The 23,459-nt window shown below is 41.1% G+C and overlaps 1 protein-coding gene across 1 annotated transcript in view; it reads left to right on the top strand.

The window, feature by feature from the left end:
* Positions 1-23,459, top strand: part of MUC5AC (mucin 5AC, oligomeric mucus/gel-forming) — a 71,154-nt gene that overhangs the window by 33,203 nt on the left and 14,492 nt on the right. Inside the window, exons 25-35 of the mRNA XM_060262396.1 lie at positions 774-1,013; positions 2,949-3,105; positions 4,072-4,200; positions 5,695-5,839; positions 6,013-6,059; positions 6,157-6,357; positions 8,345-15,184; positions 16,035-16,258; positions 19,662-19,833; positions 20,004-20,254; positions 21,870-22,053. Coding sequence (XP_060118379.1) covers positions 774-1,013; positions 2,949-3,105; positions 4,072-4,200; positions 5,695-5,839; positions 6,013-6,059; positions 6,157-6,357; positions 8,345-15,184; positions 16,035-16,258; positions 19,662-19,833; positions 20,004-20,254; positions 21,870-22,053 — 8,590 coding nt within the window. The remainder of the gene's footprint in view (positions 1-773; positions 1,014-2,948; positions 3,106-4,071; positions 4,201-5,694; positions 5,840-6,012; positions 6,060-6,156; positions 6,358-8,344; positions 15,185-16,034; positions 16,259-19,661; positions 19,834-20,003; positions 20,255-21,869; positions 22,054-23,459) is intronic.

Raw genomic sequence — 23,459 nt, 5'->3', positions numbered from 1 at the left:
TCTTGTTTCCCCCTCTAGCCACTTGGTTTATGAATGGTTATTTGCTGTAATAGTAAAGGGAGTGGACAGGCATCGGAAATAGTATGATGGATACAAAAGATTAAAGGATCTTCTCTCTGAGGCACAGCTAACTCTGCTTCAGAACATTAAGTGAATCCTATTGAAAGATTCAGTTTAGTAGAACAGTAGCTTAGTTTGGGACATACCACTTCCTCAATACAAGATTCCCTAATTTTCTTGTGCTGGACCATTTAATTTTTCTTGGTTTTTGCATTTATTCTGCATTTATAGTAAGCAGTGACTGATTTTTATGGAAAAGAACTGTATATTCCTTAGAAATTGCTCACATAATAAAATGTTTAGCAATGTAGAAAAGACCCTTAAGGAACAGAGAGGGTTCAAAAAAATATCTGATAATCCTTGAAAAAAGAGGCACCCATTGCATTGCTACAGATATTAACTCATTTTTTACATGTCCAAACAATAAAATTAATTCTTTTATAAATCCACATTTAATTACTGGTAGAGAGCCCTCCGTGTGCTTTATTATGTGACTGTCCATTATTTTAAAGGAGAAAGCAGATCTATACATGTAAGGAATATATTAATTATTTGCTCCATTATTAATTAAGTAAAAAGCCATTATGAGGGGCAGAACTTCCAAAGATTGGTAAGGATGCCTATGCATAAGTATCCTTCAAACTTGGATGTTTTTGATTAATCACAGAAAACTAAAACATCTACTTATTATTTTGTTCCTATCTCCATAACAGGGACAGGTATGTGGACTTTGTGGAAACTATGATGGAAATGACATTAATGATTTCACCACCAGAAGCCAATCTGTTGTAGGAGATGTGCTTGAGTTTGGTAACAGCTGGAAAGCATCTCCCACCTGCCCAGATGCCAAAAAGAATAGGGATCCTTGTACTGCAAACCCATACAGGAATTCTTGGGCCCAGAAACAATGCAGCATCATTACCAGCCAAGTGTTTGCTTCCTGTCACTCTCAGGTATGGACAACTTTTTTCCAGGTAAATGTATGGGTCACTTTAACAGCCCTGATCTTAGTCTTAGGACTGCATGTAAATGTACAGGACATGAATGGAAGCGTAAACCAACACACAAGACCAATATAAAATGTCACCTTGATATTGGGAGGAACATTACAATGATATTGTGGGCACATAGCTCAGTTGCAGTTCCTGTGTTTTGTAATTTGGACACAAAAGATCTTAAATAGTCTTTTTTTTAAGCTGGTTTGGGGAAACAAGCCATTATTTGGCACTTCTGGCAAAGTAGTACATTACAAAGCATTTTCTTGTAACATCTTTACACTGCAGAATAGTTAGCATGAACCCTGAGGATATGTGAAGTGGATGGCCCCACCTTCAAGGTTGACTTTGAGCCCAAAGGCAGTGCTGAAGACATGGAAAGCTATCCTGGTCATCCAGGCCTCTTCTTGGTCTTCAGAAACATCAGCATAAAAAACCTGAACAGTATTCATTATTAATTCTCATATACCTGGCACTTCTTATGCCCCAAATTTGATTAGAGCTCTAATTTATATATTAAAAATCCATCTACATGAATGGTAAACTCATCTAGTGTTTTTCCAGTATATTTAACTAGAATGTACTAAGCCTGCGCAAGCCTGAAGCAATGTTATTTATTTACTTACTAAACTTTTTACTGCCTTCCTTACAGAGATTCAAGGCATTTTACAAAATAAAAAACAACACAATGGCTGATTACAGACTGGCACTTTGGGTCAACTCAGACACGTCTCTGAAGTCGACCCAAATAAACCGGCCAGACGGCAACATCTGCCACCTGCCCCTGTCCTGCACTTACCCGGTCCTGAAGGATGATCCACCTGGCTCAAAAGGGACCACTCAGAAAGTGGTCCCTTTTAGCTGGGGTGGCTCTGAGGTGGCGCCTGGCAATCCAGAAGATTGCCTTACAAGCGCCCGGGGAGCCATGAGTGGGATGCGGGAGCTTTCCACATGCTCCCCAGCCGCCCAAGGCCCGCTCCTTCCTGCAGCACCGTCTGGAAGCTCTGGGGTGCTCTTCTTCTGGCCGGCTTTCTTCGGGGCGGCTTGCAGCCACCCCAAACTGGCCATCTGTTATCAGCCAATAAGTACAATAGAAACTAACAATAAATAGAATCAAACTATCAAGAAAAAAATTATAGACTTTAAAGACACTGTCAACTTTATAAAAATATCCTCTGAACATTGCACATTCTGCAGAATTATAGTAATGTCTGAGCCTTCCTGACTTTGTCAGGTAGGTTACTCCATCAGGTGGGGGCCATAACAAAGAATGCTCAGGCTCACTCAGCTGTTAATATTACATATTTGCTGGATGGCATCTTCAAAAGACTTTGCCCAGATGATACTATTGATACCACAGTTAACAATATTGCCAGTTATTTCTCCTTTTTAAGTCAAACAAAATTGCCTTGCTGACTTAAAAATGCTACCAGCTAACAATTGGTAAAAAAAGAAAGTCACAAGTAAAGCCCCCAACAGCTGGGTTCCCCAGTACAGTAAGGCTCTGACATTAACACATTGGGTGGATTATTAATATGATAGAGATTTGCCATCCAATTTCATTTTTTCTCTGAGAATGCACTGCCTTTTTACCAAACTATTTTCCTTGGCGGTTACTAATGCTTGATTATCATAACCTTCTCATATCCATCTGTTGTTTCAAAACCATTTATATTTCTTATTATAACAAATTGCTTTTGTATGCAATTCTGTTATTATGATGGATTATGTCACGTGAAAACAAAAACGTCAACTAAAGTAGCAAATTATATTCTCTTGGCTGAACTGGAACAAAAGAGTTTTAAAGTGTCCCTTTCCCTCTCTAACTGAAGCATGCTAAAACTGAAAGTGCATACACAAATATTAAACAAGATCTATTTATTTTTCTAACAGGTTGAGCCAACAAAATACTATGACACGTGTGTGTCTGATGCCTGTGCTTGTGACACTGGGGGAGATTGTGAATGTTTCTGTACAGCTGTAGCTGCCTATGCTCAGGCATGCAACGAAGCTGGTGTTTGCATTGCTTGGAGAACACCATCCATCTGCCGTGAGTACTGACTATAATTTCTAAGGATTTGGTTTTTTTGTTTTTAAAAAGAAATGGTACATTTGATCAGTGGGAATCAGAATATTTCTACCCATACAGCTTGTTCCAACTGGAGACTGCAAATGACAGGATGATAGGATACAAATAATACAAATAATGTATATATTTTGTATTCCACTTTTCACTTTAACTTTTGATACACTGACATCACCATAATGTGACTGTTACATATCAATTTAATAAGACAATCATTTCTTCTGAATGCCCCCTAATATTGCAAGAACTGAATCTCAATGGCCAGTTCTTAAATTCTGAGAACCACGTGGTTGCCATTCCTCACTGCTCTGGTAAAATTTGAACCTTCAAGATTGCATCAGAGAGCGTGGTAACATATTTACTTCCCACACCATTTTCCATTGTGAACTGAGATATTTTGACATAGGAAGTAACCATGGTATTGGCCCTCCCATGTGATCTCAGGCTACACTTGGGAGGTCCAGTGCCATTATATTAATGGAGTAAAGGCGATATCGTGATGACACTGCTGTTCTCAGATTAAATATGAGAACAGGCCTTACCAATAAAATAGATGTTAGACTTTAAAGGATTTCTTATGCGCTTTTTATTCTTGTTCCTTTTTTGGTCTATTTTCTATTGTTCCAGAATTGTATTTAAAATACTTATAGTCCACATCTCCTTAGATTCAAGGCAGCTAACAGAACAATGTTACATGTTTATTTTAGCAGGATTTGAGTAACGGCCCATTGATATGTAATCTCACCACATTGTTCAACATACAATTATGTGTAAAATAATCTGTTTGAGTAAGAATGTCAAGGGGGATCCAGAAATCCTGCTAGCAGTTGCAACTTTGCAATATAGTAATAACACAGGATGTACATATAGTGTAAGGAAAGGTATTAAGTGGCATAACGTAAGGCATTTTCTCTTTCCCATTTCCTCTAGCTCTGTTCTGTGATTACTACAATCCGCAAGGGGAGTGTGAGTGGCACTACAGACCTTGTGGATCTCCTTGTATGAAGACCTGCAGAAATCCAAGTGGAAAATGCCTACATGAGTTACAGGGCTTGGAAGGTATAAGGATTATTGATTTGACTTTGGCATGCGAAGGATATTTATAATTTCTGGATATTAATTGATATTATGCACACTATGATATCTAAAAGTGGAATGATTGCTACTCTGGAAGTTTGGAAACCAGGGATTACACTGGGGAGATCAGTAGATTAGTGAAATAAAGTTGCCCGGTTCCTTTTCGGCACCATAAAGGGGAGCACAGGCTAGGTCAGAGGATCAAATATATTCAAGACTTTGGGATATAAAATAATTTTATAGCAAATTAGTTGAATAATAAGCAGAATGTTACAATTTTCCTAACAATGTGATTAACTGAAATATCATATTACTAGCATTTGGGATTAGAGTATAAAGACAGTGCATGCTTATGGTAAAAATCTGTGGAGGTCACAAGAATGAATTAACATGACATCCAATACAATTTATTTACACACTAATGCCCCACTTTTCTTCCCCATGGGAACCCAAAACAGCCTTCAGTATTGTTCTCCCCACCTCTGTTTTATCCGTACAGCAACCAACCATGAGGCAGGTTAGGCTGAGAATATGTGATTGGTCATCCAGTTTCCATCGCAAAGTGGGGATTCAAACCTGGGCCTCCCAGATGCTAGTCCTACACACAAACAACAACTACTCCACTGACTACTCCTCCAAAGCCATTTGTTTTATCTGGGTTTGCTATTTTACAACATAAGAGCAAATCTTAGAATCTTTGTATTGATTTTCCCATCTACAGTTTATGTCCTTAGTAATCAGTATTGCAGCCTGTCTTACATATCACAGAAAATAAATGGATACCCAGACTTCTGTTCTTCTTGTACTCTCCACTTCAGTGTTTGCTTAACACATTCTTTCTCAGGGACAAAACAATACAATGTCATTGAGCAATCAGGATAAGGCTTTGTTGTTGTTCAGTCCAACTTTTTGCGACCCCTTGGACCAAGTCATGCCAGGCCCTCCTTTCTTCCACCATCCTCCAAAGTCTGCTCAAATGTGTGTTAGTTACATCAGTAACGCTGTCCAGCCATCTCATCTTTTGCCGTCCCCTTCTTCTTTTGCCTTCTGTCTTTCCCAGCATCAGGATCTTCTCCAGGAAGTGCTCCCTTCCCATTTGGTGGCCAAAGTATTTGAGCTTCAGCTTCAGCATCTGACCTTCCAGATGCTGAAGCTCAAATACTTTGGCCACAAAAGAAGGCTACAATAACCTATAACAGGCAACTCCTTCATGCATTTTGAGATAGAAAGCTGTAGACTTTAAACTGATTCTTTATTTTGGAGTGGGGGGAGTCCATTCATGTGGAGGTCAGGGCTGAATCTTAAAATCAGTTATAGATAAAATTGGAAAATACTATAATATGTCTTATTAGGAAGAGAAAGATTAAACATCATTCATTATGGAGGAATAGTCAAAGTCCACAAGGAAATAGTTTACTCTAACATGTTAAAAAATCAAGTATTACTACCTAAAACAAATTATCTTTCTTATTACAGGCTGCTATCCCCAGTGTCCAAACAATATGCCTTATTTTGATGAAGATGACATGGAGTGTGTCGAGACTTGTGGTTGTTTTGATGACAGAGGAAAATACTATAAGCCAGGAGCAAAAATGCCGTCTGAAGAGAACTGTCAATCATGGTAATATTCCTCTTAATATGTTAAATAATATGAGTCTCACGTATTTCATACAACCAGCTGAACCTGTACTATCTGTTCTTTTCTTGACATTTTATACACTGCTTTTGCTGCTGTTTTAAATTCTACTGATTTTAACTGTCTTCAAAATCTGGTGTGTGTTTGTTCCTTTCCAGTACATGCGGAATTAATGATCAAAAGAAGTGTGTCTACACTGAAGATGGTAGGTTGACAAAGCAGTTTTTCAGTATGAATTGTGATAATTCGGAACAGTCATTGAGATTTTCAGATGCTTAGTAATGCTATCTTTCAAACGACAGAATGCTACTGCATCTATGAAGGGCAGAAAAGCAAGCCTGGGGAAATCATCTACACGACGACAGATGGCATTGGAGGGTGCATCACTGCAATCTGCAGTCACAATGGAACAATAGAGAGGAACATCTTCCCATGCCCAGCTTCCACAACTGTTTCCACTACCTTTGTATTCACTACCACTTCACCAGCACCTACTACACCAGGTAGAAAACTGTGACAAATATGTTAAGTTTGTCTCTAAATCAAGAACATGATTTTAACTGTGATAGACACAATAGAAATTCTCATAGCTTAGCTGTAGGTTTCTAATATGTGTGTGGGTTATGTGATGTTTGCAATGCAAACTTAGGCAAAAGCGTATATCCTTGCTGCAAACTGATTTGGATTTGCTAACACTTTAACTCATATGGTTTCCCCACACTCTCAAAGAATCCTGGGGATTGTAGTTTGATGAGTGCAAAGAAGTCCCTGTTAGAGATTTCAAGCCCCTCTCACAGAACTAAAATTCTTAGAGCTCCTTTATACAGAGAGAATGGCTATTAAATGGCTATTGTATCAGTTGAAGTCTGTAATGATGTTCCCATTGTGAGCTACACTACTAAGTTGCAGAAACAAGGAGTGCTATCTTCACTAGATAGTAACTTCCAAAGTCTCTATCGAAATTAGCCAAAGCATTCCAAATCTGCAATGGAACTTTTTTTTTCAAAGCACTGGGGGAGTGGGGGGAGGAAAAGGAAGAAATCTATATTCAAAGTGTATCAGTTCTGTTTACATAAAGACTGCTGAATAGTGACCTTATCTCTACAGCATCATTGGAATTATTCCCTCCTGTTTGTGTGGTATAAGAAGTGGCACTGTCTTATACAAGCCAATGTGAGAGTTAAAACCTTGTCTTGAGACTAGAGTACATAGCTTTAGCATAGCAGGCTCCTTCAGCACCCCTGCATTGAAGTTTCTCTTTCCCGTGGGAATTGGATTCCTCATGGAATGGTATCTTATGATCCTTTTTGACCCATATGATCTCTTAAGGTAGTGCAAATGTACTTCACCAACTTCATACAATACAGGACGGGATAAGATTTTCCTGGGAAGTCAGACAGAGACAGCTGAATCTGTCATGTAGCCTATAGCTAGGACCATGCTTCAGCTGCATTAGTACAAAACATTAGCTGTACTTTTGCAGTTTAAAGTGCACCGTAGAATTAATAGGCTGCTCTTTGCAAACTACAAACATTTTTATCTGCTGGGAACTACTATTAGTGTCCCATAGGATGTCATATGAGGCAAAGATAAGCCGCTGAGATTCCTACTGTATGAACGCTGGTCCTCCAAAAAGGGCTGTTTCCACATGGAGATTACCCACCCACCCCGAACAGATTATAAAATGTTCTTGCTTCATTTCAGAACTTTTCCACAATGCCATGCTCTCTTCAAGCATGCCTTGTGGGACTCCTGACTCCTGAGGTATTCCGTTTTAAGTCAGAGCAAAGAAAAACCTCTTTTGCTCTGCCTTGAAGGGGAAACAGCACATCACCTGCAGGCAGAGCCTCCATGTGAAACCTCTGCCTGCAGCCAATCTGGGGGAGGGGAGTTTATGACCACATTCAAAATGGTAGCACTAAGTTTTGGCAGTCTCCTCTCTTCTTTTAGCAGTTTTACAGCCCCCCCCCCCCTTTAGCAACTGTGCTGCAGCTCAGTTGTTGTGGGAAGGACAATTGTCGGGCTTAGGAGTCCTGGCAAGATTTTCCTCAAATTGACAGTTTTGCAATAAGGAAGAAAGAGGTGGAAAAGGGCAACACCAACAGTGAGTAGTGCAGGCACATGGCATGTGAATGCTGTCCTCTTGTGCCTCCATCCTGGAATCAGTCCTCATTAGGTTGATTTAAAGGGTTATTTTTCCTTTGGTTAGTTTGCAAATATATATTGTTCTGCATACCTGGGGAGTTTCCTGAGATGTTAGATCCCCTGTATTGTCTGTGTGGCCTCATTGCGCTGCTTTCATTATCCCCACAGGGGTCAGCCACTTTGCTGTTAAACAGAAACAGGCCTGTGTGATATTTTGATGTACTAATTTTAATAATATTTAATTTAAAGAACTTTCTTCTTACAGATGTCATATATTTTCCATGCTGCACTTAGTTGGAAACAAAATATTATACTAAATTATTCTCTTTATCTCCCCCCCCAAAGTGCCTACAGCTACTTCGGTTTGTGTTCAAGAAATATGCCATTGGTCACAGTGGTATGATGTAACTAACCCAGATTCTGGAAGTGGTGATGGAGATTTTGACACTTTTGATAATTTAAAAGCAGAAGGTTATAAAGTCTGCAAAACTCCAAAGGCTGTTGAATGCAGAGCGGAGAAATTCCCCAATACTCCATTAAGTGAACTGGGCCAAAAAGTTGAATGCAGTAAGACAGTGGGACTAATATGTTACAATACAGACCAGCATTCAATGAGCTGCAACAATTATCAAATCAAAATCCTTTGTTGTAGTTTTGTACCATGTGGTTACACTACTGCATCTACACCCAAAATTACTACAGGCACCATAGCTCCTACAACAATAATATCAACTACCACATTATCTACTACACTTACTTCCACTACAACAGTTCCGGAAACAACTAGCATCTCTGTGACAACACCAGAAACTACTTCTACATCTACTGAGACCACTGTTAGACCTACCACAGAAATTGTTTCTCCTACAACAGAAGTTACAACTCAAATTACTTGCAAACCCAAATGCAGATGGACTGAATGGTTTGATATACATTTTCCCAGTTTGGACAATAAAGGGGATTTTGAAACATATGATCTCATTAAGTCTGCAGGAAAAGATATCTGTAAAAGACCTGAACGTATAACTTGCAGAGCAGAGAAATTCCCAGAGAAATCAATAGATGAAATTGGTCAAATTGTCCAGTGCAATGTATCATTTGGATTTGTCTGCAGAAATGAAGATCAATCAGGAGTGTTGAAAATGTGTTTTAACTATCAAATAAAGGTCTATTGCTGTGAAAATGAATGTGTGACCACTACACCAGAAACAACATCTACATCAACAGTTTCTCAGACTACAACACAAGTAACAAGTATTCCAACAACAACAACAGGTACAGAAACTACAAGTCTTTTAACTACAGTTCCTTCAACAACTGAACACTGCAGTGAGGAAGTCTGTGAATGGTCACAATGGTATGATATCAGTTATCCAGGATCTGCACCTGATGATGGTGATTTTGATACATTTAAAAACATAAGGGCCAAAGGATATAAAGTCTGTAAGACACCAAAGGCTGTTGAATGCAGAGCAGAAAGATACCCTAATACACCTTTAAATGAATTAGAGCAAAAAGTTACATGCAGTAAAACAGAAGGACTCATATGTGTTAATAAGGACCAGTTTCCAGCGCCAATTTGCTACAACTATGAGATAAGGATTGAATGCTGCAAAAAAGTTATTATACCATGTCCAACAACTGCGCACCCTACAACTACAAAGCCTGTGACTACACCTGCCACAACAGCACCAACTACGCTTCCAGAAACTACAACAGTTACACTGACAACACCAACAACAACTAAAGTTCCAGAAACTACCACAGCAGTACCAGAAACTACTGTTACAACCACTACCACAACATCCGCTACAACAGTTCCAGAAACTACTCCAACAGCTCCAACAACTATAGTTCCAGAAACTAATACAACAGTGACAACCACAACAATACCAACGACTACCATTCCAGAAACTACTACAACAGTAACGACCACAACAATACCCACTACAACAGTTCCAGAAACTACCACGACAACTCCAACTACAGTTCCAGAAACTACAACAGTTACAACCACAACAGTACCGGAAACTACCACAACTCCAACAACTACAGTTCCAGAAACAACCACAACTACTACAACACGAACTACTACACTTCCAGAAACTACCACAACAATAACAACCAAAATACAAACAACAACCACTCCAGAAACTACCACAACCATGGTTCCAGAAATCACCACAACAGTACCAGTAACAACCACAAGAGCAAAAACAATCATTACAGAAATAGGGACAACTACATCCACTCAAAAACCATCTACACAGCCACAACAAAAACCCACTACTGAGCCAACTACCACAGTCACCACCACAACCACAACTACCACTGTACCTGTAACAACAACCCCAACACCCAAAACTACTACCACAGAGCCGACCACTACTACCACTCAACCTACAACCACAGAAACCTCACCAGTCACAACCACTACTGTTCCAACTACCACCATTCGCAAAGAAATCACCACAACACAACCCATTACTACCCCCTTGCCTACAACAAGCACATCTCCTGGAACAACTTGTGGACCTGCTGTATGCACGTGGTCCAAGTGGTTTGATGTAGATTTCCCCACTTCTGGACTTAAGGGAGGAGACATTGAAACATACAATAATATCCGGGCTGCAGGAGGCAAGATCTGTGGAAAGCCAAAAAATATCCAGTGTAGGGCTGAAAATCACCCTGACATAAGCATTGACCAGCTTGGCCAGAACGTAGATTGTGATGTCAATAAAGGACTGGTGTGCAAGAATGAGAATCAAGTGGGGAAGTACAAGCAGTGTTTCAATTATGAGATACGGGTATTATGCTGTGAGGAGAACCTTAACTGCAAGACTACAACTGTACAAACAACCACCACTACTGAACCAACTACCACAGTTACTGAACCAACTACCACAGTCACCACCACAACCACAACTACCACTGTACCTGTAACAACAACCACAACACCCCAAACTACTACCACAGAGCCGACCACTACTACCACTCGACCTACAACCACAGAAACCTCAACAGTCACAACCACTACTGTTCCAACTACCACCGTACCTGTAACAACAACCACAACACCCCAAACTACTACCACAGAGCCGATCACTACTACCACTCAACCTACAACCACAGAAACCTCACCAGTCACAACCACCACTATTCCAACTACCACCATTCGCAAAGAAATCACTACAACACCAGCCACTACTACCCCCTTGCCTACAACAACCACATCTCCTGGAACAACTTGTGGACCTGCCGTATGCACGTGGTCCAAGTGGTTTGATGTAGATTTCCCCACTTCTGGACTTAAGGGAGGAGACATTGAAACATACAATAATATCCGGGCTGCAGGAGGCAAGATCTGTGCAAAGCCAGAAAATATCCAGTGTAGGGCTGAAAATCACCCTGACATAAGCATTGACCAGCTTGGCCAGAATGTAGATTGTGATGTCAATAAAGGACTGGTGTGCAAGAATGAGAATCAAGTGGGGAAGTACAAGCAGTGTTTCAATTATGAGATACGGGTATTATGCTGTGAGGAAAACCTTAACTGCAAGACTACAACCGTAGAAACAACCACCACTACTGAACCAACTACCACAGTCACCACTACAACCACAACTACCACCGTACCTGTAACAACAACCACAACACCCCAAACTACTACCACAGAGCCGACCACTACTACCACTCGACCTACAACCACAGAAACCTCACCAGTCACAACCACTACTGTTCCAACTACCACCGTACCTGTAACAACAACCACAACACCCCAAACTACTACCACAGAGCCGATCACTACTACCACTCAACCTACAACCACAGAAACCTCACCAGTCACAACCACCACTATTCCAACTACCACCATTCGCAAAGAAATCACTACAACACCAGCCACTACTACCCCCTTGCCTACAACAACCACATCTCCTGGAACAACTTGTGGACCTGCCGTATGCACGTGGTCCAAGTGGTTTGATGTAGATTTCCCCACTTCTGGACTTAAGGGAGGAGACATTGAAACATACAATAATATCCGGGCTGCAGGAGGCAAGATCTGTGCAAAGCCAGAAAATATCCAGTGTAGGGCTGAAAATCACCCTGACATAAGCATTGACCAGCTTGGCCAGAATGTAGATTGTGATGTCAATAAAGGACTGGTGTGCAAGAATGAGAATCAAGTGGGGAAGTACAAGCAGTGTTTCAATTATGAGATACGGGTATTATGCTGTGAGGAAAACCTTAACTGCAAGACTACAACCGTAGAAACAACCACCACTACTGAACCAACTACCACAGTCACCACTACAACCACAACTACCACCGTACCTGTAACAACAACCACAACACCCCAAACTACTACCACAGAGCCGACCACTACTACCACTCGACCTACAACCACAGAAACCTCACCAGTCACAACCATCACAACCACAACTACCACCATACCTGTAACAACAACCACAACACCCCAAACTACTACCACAGAGCCAACCACTACTACCACTAGACCTACAACCACAGAAACCTCACCAGTCACAACCACTACTGTTCCAACTACCACCATTCGCAAAGAAATCACCACAACACCATCTACTACTACCCCCGTGCCTACAACAACCACATCTCCTGGAACAACTTGTGGACCTGCTGTATGCACGTGGTCCAAGTGGTTTGATGTAGATTTCCCCACTTCTGGACTTAAGGGAGGAGACATTGAAACATACAATAATATCCGGGCTGCAGGAGGCAAGATCTGTGGAAAGCCAAAAAATATCCAATGTAGGGCTGAAAATCACCCTGACATAAGCATTGACCAGCTTGGCCAGAACGTAGATTGTGATGTCAATAAAGGACTGGTGTGCAAGAATGAGAATCAAGTGGGGAAGTACAAGCAGTGTTTCAATTATGAGATACGGGTATTATGCTGTGAGGAGAACCTTAACTGCAAGACTACAACTGTACAAACAACCACCACTACTGAACCAACTACCACAGTTACTGAACCAACTACCACAGTCACCACCACAACCACAACTACCACTGTACCTGTAACAACAACCACAACACCCCAAACTACTACCACAGAGCCGACCACTACTACCACTCAACCTACAACCACAGAAACCTCACCAGTCACAACCAGTACTGTTCCAACTACCACCGTACCTGAAACAACAACCACAACACCCCAAACTACTACAACAGAGCCGACCACTACTACCACTAGACCTACAACCACAGAAACCTCACCAGTCACAACCACTACTGTTCCAACTACCACCATTCGCAAAGAAATCACCACAACACCATCTACTACTTCCCCCTTGCCTACAACAACCACATCTCCTGGAACAACTTGTGGACCTGCTGTATGCACGTGGTCCAAGTGGTTTGATGTAGATTTCCCCACTTCTGGACTTAAGGGAGGAGACATTGAAACATACAATAATATCCGGGCTGCAGGAAACAAGATCTGTGGAAAGCCAAAAAATATCCAGTGTAGGGCTGAAAATCACCCTGACATAAGCATTGACCAGCTTGGCCAGAACGTAGATTGTGATGTCAATAAAGGACTGGTGTGCAAGAATGAGAATCAAGTGGGGAAGTACAAGCAGTGTTTCAATTATGAGATACGGGTATTATGCTGTGAGGAGAACCTTAACTGCAAGACTACAACTGTACAAACAACAACCACTACTGAACCAACTACCACAGTTACTGAACCAATTACTACAGTCACCACCACAACCACAACTACCACCGTACCTGTAACAACAACCACAACACCCCAAACTACTACCACAGAGCCGACCACTACTACCACTCAACCTACAACCACAGAAACCTCACCAGTCACAACCACTACTGTTCCAACTACCACCGTACCTGTAACAACAACCACAACACCCCAAACTACTACCACAGAGCCGACCACTACTACCACTCAACCTACAACCACAGAAACCTCACCAGTCACAACCACCACTGTTCCAACTACCACCATTCGCAAAGAAATCACAACACCACCCACTACTACCCCCGTGCCTACAACAACCACATCTCCTGGAACAACTTGTGGACCTGCCGTATGCACGTGGTCCAAGTGGTTTGATGTAGACTTCCCCACGTCTGGACTTAAGGGAGGAGACATTGAAACATACAATAATATCCGGGCTGCAGGAGGCAAGATCTGTGCAAAGCCAGAAAATATCCAGTGTAGGGCTGAAAATCACCCTGACATAAGCATTGACCAGCTTGGCCAGAACGTAGACTGTGATGTCAATAAAGGACTGGTGTGCAAGAATGAGAATCAAGTGGGGAAGTACAAGCAGTGTTTCAATTATGAGATACGGGTATTATGCTGTGAGGAAAACCTTAACTGCAAGACTACAACTGTACAAACAACAACCACGACTACTGAACCAACTACCACAGTTACTGAACCAATTACTACAGTCACCACCACAACCACAACTACCACCGTACCTGTAACAACAACCACAACACCCAAAACTACTACCACAGAGCCGACCACTACTACCACTCAACCTACAACCACAGAAACCTCACCAGTCACAACCACCACTGCTCCAACTACCACCATTCGCAAAGAAATCACCACAACCCCACCCACTACTACCCCCGTGCCTACAACAACCACATCTCCTGGAACAACTTGTGGACCTGCCATATGCACATGGTCCAAGTGGTTTGATGTAGACTTCCCCACTTCTGGACTTAAGGGTGGAGACATTGAAACATACAATAATATCCGGGCTGCAGGAGGCAAGATCTGTGCAAAGCCAGAAAATATCCAGTGTAGGGCTGAAAATCACCCTGACATAAGCATTGACCAGCTTGGCCAGAATGTAGATTGTGATGTCAATAAAGGACTGGTGTGCAAGAATGAGAATCAAGTGGGGAAGTACAAGCAGTGTTTCAATTATGAGATACGGGTATTATGCTGTGAGGAAAACCTTAACTGCAAGACTACAACCGTAGAAACAACCATCACTACTGAACCAACTACCACAGTCACCACCACAACCACAACTACCACCGTACCTGTAACATCAACCGTAACGCTCCAAACCACAATAAGTGTTCCTTCTTTTCCTACAACACCACCAGTGTCCCCATGTTTCTGCAAAATTGGAGAGAGTGTTTATCTACCTGGTATGTATTTTATTTTACAGTTCTTTACTGCTTATATCCAGAGTAATTTTACTCAATTTTCCAAAAAAAAATAATTTCTGGGGTTTTTTTTGTACCACTGGGTAAATCACTATGAAATACTGGAATACCAATTATTGCTTTCCTTGGTATAAAGCAGATCCAGGAAGCTATGTTTTGGATCAGGGGGTGATGTAGAAGAAAATGGAGGTTCTTCTCCAAATAATCTCCCAGAGTTGTTACCAAGGCTGCTGACTTTCCTGCACACCTAAACGTTGTTTGCATGTTTACCTCAGCAATTCTGGAAAACAGTATGTGATCAGGAAATAGTGTTGAGAGAAAAAATATTGCCCATTGCTGTCATGATGTGAATTGGAGCTGATATTTAACATCCCTTTGGATCACCCACCTCACTTCCAAAGACAGGAAGACTCAAAAATGTTAAGCTGAATGCAGTGTCCTTGCAGAACAGCATGGGAATACGCAGTTCATCAAGTACCATGGCCCCAAGCTGGGTGAGGTTTTATAGGTTAAAATTAAAACCTTGACTTGAACTAAAAATGAACAGAAAGCCAGTGCAGATCTTTAAGGACTAGTGTCATATCTAGCAATCATGATGCCATATTCTGGACTAAATGAAGTTTCTGAATCATCTTCAATGGCATCTCCATAAAGACATCAGCATAGTAATCTAACTTGGAGAAAACAGAGCAAGGGCACAATGGTTAGGTCCCACTGCTCAAGCAAGAGTCACAGCTGGAAAACTAGCTCAATCAGGTTAAAGGATCTACATACTACAGATGAAATCTGTGCATCGAGCTGTAAGATCTAACAGAGTTATTTTTTCTTATAGGTGATACGATTTATAATAAAACAGACCACGATGGCTGCCTTTTCTATGCCATTTGTAGTGAAACATGTTCTGTTGAAAGATTCAAAGGGTCCTGCAAATCAACAACACCCAAACCAACCACAACAGTTGAAACCACACCAGCCATCACCAGCACAGCCCCAGCCACCACCAGCAAACCAGCAACTCTTGTACCTGGTTGTCCTGATGCTGTGCCACCCAGGAAGGTACTGCTCTAAAATACTTATAGCAATTCTTTCTGCAGGAAGTATATTTACACAGTATTTGAAATGGTTTTCAGTGATGTGGCTCAGGATGTAATCTGCATGTAGAAAAATTCAACTGAAGTTTCTTCATTGATTTCAGAGACAGGTAGACTATAAATTCTCCTCCCCCAGTCATCTAATAGTTCTTAATAATTCTTCATTATGAAAATGGTTCTTCCTCAGGTGGTTGTTCCTTTCCTTAGCTGTAGGTCATTAATGTTTGCACTTTTACATTCCCTTTTTAGTAAATGACTTATTCCAATGCTGTGTTCCATTCCCCTCCCTCAAATAAATAGCATTTTTGTTTAGGGTTAAGCCTGATGCCTTATGTATGCTCCTCGAATGTAAGAGACATGGAGAATAAAAATGAGGCTACAGGCTGGGAGTATGGAAAGATCACAAGCTGAGGTTTCATAAGGTGCTAGATGTGCTTGAATCTCACAACCACTGATAATAAAGAGCTGCCACCTGACATCAGTTAGAGTACTCGGTGATCACCGTCTAAAAAGCAGAACCGCCAATATAGTAATGATACAGCACCATGAAATAGCTTTTAAAATTTTTTAATTGTATTGATGTTTTATTGATTTATTGTTCTTAACTGTATAAATGAATGTTGTAAGCCGCCCTGAGTCCGCTTGCGGAGAGGGCGGGATAGAAGTTTAATGTAATAAATAAATAATTAGCAACATAGCTAGGGAGGAATAAGAGGTAATAGTCATGGGTAGGTCTGTTTTGAGTCAATGCAGTCTTTAGAAACACAAGCTGTACAACAAAGTGAAGAGGCAAAATGTCAGTCATAGTTATCAGTTGTTCAGTGATAGAGCTGAAAATTATTCCAGCATCTGTTGACAAATTTTGTTATTGTAAACTTTTAATGCTGCTTATTCCCAAGATATTCTCTGAATATTTGTCTTTAATATTAGGCACAACTCATCCCCCTTTGGTTAGGTAATATGTAATGACATTTGATAGCTTACACTTTATAGTATTCAGAATCTGAGTTACTTAGTGACATGGTGTGGGAACATACAATGTAGTGCAGGGGTAGCAAAACTTGCTTAATATAAGAGCCACATAGAATAAAGAAAAAGAAGAAGCGATTGGATTTATACTCTGCCCTTCGCTAGCCAAAGGAGTCTCAGAGAAGCTTACAATCTCCTTTCCCTTCTCTTCCCCACAACAGACACCCTGTAAGGTAGGTGGGGCTGAGAGAGCTCTCCCAGAACTGCTCTTGAGCAGAACAGCCTTGAGAGAACTTGTGGCTGACCCAAGGTCACATCAGCGGGTGTATGTGGAAGAGTGGGGAATCAAACCTGGTTCTCCCAGATAAGTCTGCACACCTAACCATTGCACAAAATTGGTTCTCTATTTATCAGATGTTTGAGCCACATGACATGAATAAATATTACACACACATCTTTATTAAAACTCTTAATACTTTCTTGCACAGAAAGATAAAATATATATGTATACAATTTCAACATGATCATGCTAGAAAGGCACGTAACCCCCTCCCCTAAAATCTGGGAATAACAGTGCCCATAAGACCAACACAGGGAAAGATAGAGAATTATTTTTTTGCACTAGTGGGAGAAAGAAACACGCATGTACCATATAAATCACTGAGCATCATTTGCATCCTTATGCATATCTCTTGACACCAGGGTTAGTAAATACAGCTCATTCAAGAGCTATGAAATGAAGGAGGAACCCTACACTGCCCTCTTTAATTCCATCCCTCCTTCCAGTGGCTTCCTTGGCTCTTGCATTCTCTTTCCCACTCTAGGTCTCCAGGAAACCTCTGTGGTGGAAGAGAAGCACTTGCAAGCCTGCCTCTTTTCCCCTCCTTTCCTTCTTCACACATGACAGAAATAGTTGCCTACCTAGAAGCCACTCTCTGGAGAGTAAGCCTGCATTAAGTTCCTCCTTGACTTCTGGGAACTGCACAATATGTGTGAAAGAGCAGCATGTGGCTCCTGAGCTAGTTTGGTCACTCCTGTTGTAGTGCTTAGAATACCAGACAAGGGCTAGAGGGAGGCTCAGGTTCAAGTCAGTGAGGTGTGAAGCCCCCTGGCTGAGCCTAAGCCAGTCATCCTACCATACCACAAGAGCAATTGTGAGGATAAAATGGAGGAAGGGTGAACCATGTAAGCTGCTTTGACCTCCTTTCAGGAATGGCAAAGGAAAAATATGATAGAAAGCAAGTGTACTATTTTAAAAGAATTTGGGATAACCACTCAGGAGACCTACAAATTAATGCTCTAACACAGAGGGAAAAATAAGCAAAAAATTTAAACCACAAAATGTTAAAAATGAATTAAAAAAACAATATTCAGTACTCCTGGGAATTTTAAAATTCTTTTTCTTCAGCACTGCAAGGCAGAGTAAAAGTCAAAGGAATTATAAATGCATTTATAAAATTTGAAACTGTTTTTTAAAACCTTAACCACAAGCTGCAGGTTGTCTTTATTACATCTCCCAGAAGTCAAAACACATCTAATCTAGCACTATCAGCATACATGTGTCAATAGAATGAAGAAAAGAAAGATTTTCCCATCACAAGACTTAGTGCGTTCACTGTACACTAAATAATACATTTTGCAATTGGGTTTTTACATGTAAGAATAGCAAAAATCCAGTTGAAAAATGCATTATTTAGTCTCTCTCTCTCTCTCTTTACATCTCATGTCAATTTAATTCTGTGCTGATGATTCCCCCTTTATTTTGTTTGCATGCAGCACTGAAATCCTTTTTTTGTTTTGTTTTTTTGCTCTGGGGATGCTGCCATTTGCCTCCTCTCTGATCCCCCTTTCAAGTCAATACCAGCAGGGAAATAAATCTTATGCAATTCTTTTTACACTCTCCCCACCCCCAATCATTTTAGATTTTTTTTAATTTAGTGATCTGAGATTATCGCTAGTCTCATATTGCTAGACTCATGTAGTTTGTAAAAAAAATAAAAATTAAAAACATTGATGGGGAAATGGAGCATGTACAGGAATGAAGGCAGGAGGATGGCAGGAGATGCAGAGTGGGTGGAACAATCTCAATGTGGGTGGGAGAGTGACCTTCAAGGGAAGGCAAAAGGGCAAAGTGGGGGAGAAATCTGAGGGAATCTTTACACTTCTGAATTGCTTTTAGCTTGGAAGTGAAACAAGGGAAAATTGGCACAAATGCACTCTCAGAAAATCCAGACATAGCAACCAGAAAGCAAACTGAGACCTGAAAGGAGGAAAATTGATTCAAAATGACAAAGAAAACCCAACAAACATGAACCGTAAAAGCTAGGGGGAACACCCATGTATAATAGCCCCTATTTGAAGCTTATATAGCATTAATATCAATGTCATTGTCTTTGCAGGCGGGTGAGACATGGATATCAAATTGTACCAAGTCAACTTGTGAAGGAAATAACAAAATTGTTATAAATCAAGTGAAATGCCCCCCTGTGCGGAATATTGTCTGTGAAAATGGGTACCCACCAGTAAAAGTCTTCAGTGACGATGGCTGCTGTTATGATTATGAATGTGAATGTAAGTGAAAATGCACTCCAGAAACTTTCACATGCAGATCAATTTTAGTAATTTTAGAATTACTACAAAGGTGGTATTATTATTATTATTATTATTATTATTATTATCACAATTGAATGTTTCTCAAAGTCTTGTTAAAGTTCTAATCATCCCTCCCCCTTCATTATAAGGTGTTTGCAGTGGCTGGGGTGACCCTCACTATATCACATTTGATGGAACTTATTACACCTTCCTGGACAACTGCACATATGTGTTGGTGCAGCAGATTACACCAAAATACGACAATTTCAGGATTCTCATTGATAATTACTTCTGTGAATCGGAAGATGGACTTTCTTGTCCTCAGTCTATTATTATTTTCTACAAATCTGCAAAAATAGAGCTAACCCGTGAACGCTTCAATGGAGCAGAGGCCAACAAGGTAAAAATATTGCATAAAATGTTTGACTTGGCTCCTTTAGTGTACTGACCTCTAGGAAATATAATACTGGTAAAACTGAAAAAAACCTGAAGAAACCAATTTACTTTATAAAGCAAAAAGAAATATAAGGCAAAGTTCACTACTGAAAGAGAAAATTAACTATATCCTGTCAGAGAACCAGCTCTAACACTATAGGTGCGGATAGAAAAAGATTTACACACAGGGAGACGTCTGAATTAGAAAAAAGTGCGCACGAAAGTTGAGCAAGCAACCTGTAGTAGATCACTTCTCAGGAAGCCCCCCCCCTGCCTTTGTCCGCACTGTTTTTATTAACAACATGACCTCACAACATTCCACCTGCACCAGCCAATTATTTATCGTGTCTGGTCAGCGTAACCACAAATAACGCCTGCGCAGATCTCTCAAACAGCATGTTTCCTTATCATATCATAACAATGCTTCAATGCACAACATTCTGTAAGCTTTCGTATGCTCTTAAGCAGACTTCATCAGACTTTTGAGAGCATACGAAAGCTTACATTCTGAATAAAACTTAGTTGGTCTTAAAGGTGCACTTGTCTACTGCTTTGTTCTATTGCTTCAGACCAGCACAGCTGCCTACTGGGATCTATCTACATATGTGTGAATTCATTGTTTGTTGATTATCTGAGATAGCGCATGCAATAGCAGAAGCCAAAGTTTACTTAATGCAGTAACATTTGCTCAAGAGCTACTGTAAGATCAGTCAGTGTTGCTGTGTACAAAAATCAAAAGACTATTTGAAGGAGTCATTGCAGTTCAATTTGGAGAGGCATTATGATTTGATTGAAGAAATTCATTATTGGAGGGGCTGCTGAAATACACCTTCCACTATGCCTTGGCAAGCAGAAACAAGATGGCATACAGTTGAGTTGATTTAATGCAAGAGCTACTTGCTATGACTTTCTCGTGTTTCTGCTTGTGTAAGAGCTCTTGTTCCAGGAGAAATGTTCCATGCAACCCATGATGACCATGAAATAGGAAATGTATATTACTGAAGTCAATACATTACTATATCATTTTAATTTTTAAAATGTAGCAACATGAAATAAAATGTATCATCACTCTTGTTGCTAATCCTTAAAGCAGCACATTCTTGTGAACTGGCTGCCCAGATTAATTATGGCCAGCTATATGAAGATAATAATCATTATGCACTTGTCACTCAACATGGTCTCTTTGAGGTACATAAAAGAGGTAAATAAAAGGGGGATTAGCAGATACTGTGAGGAACCCACATGTCAGATATGATGAAGATTACATATTGTATGTAAATATGAAGAAGGAATGTTAGTTAGCCTTCTACCAAGCACCCTTGTTTTGAAAGTCATAGGAGATTAAGGGACCCTTCCAGAGGCATTCTACAGACATTCCACAAGCTATTACTAGAAGGCTAGTAATAACAATCAAATAACAATCAATTAACAAATTAACAATCAATTCTCATTGTGTTCATGCCAAAGCTCTTTGTGATCACTCAGAATTTAAGTGCACAAGGATGAGTGAAGAAATAATGCTTTTAAACCTACATTAAATGAAAGAGAATTCCTGATTGTAAAATTAAATCCATTTGCAGATCTACTTCAACAACCAGATTGTCAGCCCAGGTTTCCAGAAAGATGGCATTTCTGTCTCCACGCTGGGTGTCAATATGATGGTTCAGATACCAGAGGTTGAGGCTACCATCACCTTCAGTGGTTTAATCTTCTCTATAGCGCTTCCATATAGCAAATTTGGCAACAATACTGAAGGACAGTGTGGTAAGAATAATGCTTCTCTTCAGAACTCATATTGCTCCACAGAACCTTTTGTTCATGCTTCATAATCAAATTGTTATTAAACCTATGTGAGCAGGCGAGCAAGCACTAGCAGCATAAAGGGAAAGCCATCCAACAATCTGTGGCTGGTGATTCACTGAGTGAAGGCATTGCATGTCTTTCTCCTTGGAGATGAGGCCAACATAGAGGGTACCAGATTCATCCCCCACTCCTGCAGAGGCCTCAGACTAGGAGGGGAGCAGTATGCTGCCTCCTGTTGGGACTCTCCCTTCCATCTCCTGCCTTTCTCTCTGAGTTAGCTGCATGGAGAGAAGAGTAGCTGTGAGCAGGGCCAGCACGTGGGAGTCAGTGACATTTAACCTGAATGTAGCCACCTTGCATACACCTCGCATAAAGGCACCCTCTCCCACTGATCTGCTGCTCTCAGCTTCTGAGGTCTGCGACTTCAGAAGCTGAGAGTAATGGAACTGCATACAAGTTTGTGCTCTCCTCCAAGCCCAGCTTCCTAGCCAGGCTCAGAGGAGAGCAGCATCATTCTGAAGCTGCCTCCCCTGCAAAGGGAGGCAGCCTCAGAGCGAGGCAGGCCGTCCTGTTGCCCCTTTCCCCTACCCAGCAGCCAGGCAGAGGAAAGAGGAAGCGTGGTGTCACTCAGACCCCCCATGGTGGGGCACAGCCATACGGGTGGCCTGGGGTGGCAAAAACGCCAGTGCTGCCCCTGGCTGTGAAGCTGTTGTTCTTATCTTTGGGCTGGTGGAGCTTAAATAGCTCCTCACAGTTCTTGCAAGTCCCTCTCCCTTTTTTGGTTCTTGTGGAACCAGCCAATCCCAGGTAGGATTGCCTATCTTCAGTTGGGGGGCAGAAGATCCCCTGCTGTGGAGGCCCTCCCCTACTTCAGGGTTAATGGGGGGTATGTCAGCTGGGCCCTCCATTATACCCTATAGAGATTGGTCCCCATAGGGTATAATGGAGAATTGATCTGTGAGCATTTGGGGCTCGGGGGGCTTTTTTTTAAAGTAGAGCTACCAAATTTTCAGCATTGTATCTGGTGTCTCACCTCAAACTCCACCCCAAGTTTCAAAAGGATTGAACCAGGGGGTCCAATTCTATGAGCCCCAAAAGAAGGTGCCTCTATCCTCCACCATTTTCAATGGAGGGAAGGCATTTAAAAGGAGCTTGGTCCTTTTAAATGTGATGGCAGAACTCCCTTCAGAGTTCAGTTGTGCTTGTCACACAACCTTGTTCCTCTTTCCTCAAAGTCTCCAGATATTTCCTGAGTTGGACTTGATATCCCTAATCCCAAGTGTTGCCTGGGAAGCCTTAGGAATTGTCTGCACAATTTGCTCTGGCCTTTTCCTTGGCCTGACCTTGTCAGGTCGCCATTAGGTTGC

Source organism: Heteronotia binoei, chromosome 21 (genome assembly GCF_032191835.1).
Source record: "Heteronotia binoei isolate CCM8104 ecotype False Entrance Well chromosome 21, APGP_CSIRO_Hbin_v1, whole genome shotgun sequence".
NCBI classification, from domain to species: domain Eukaryota; kingdom Metazoa; phylum Chordata; class Lepidosauria; order Squamata; family Gekkonidae; genus Heteronotia; species Heteronotia binoei.
Note: the sequence above shows the minus strand (reverse complement) of the source record. Positions and strands in the feature narration are given on the sequence as shown.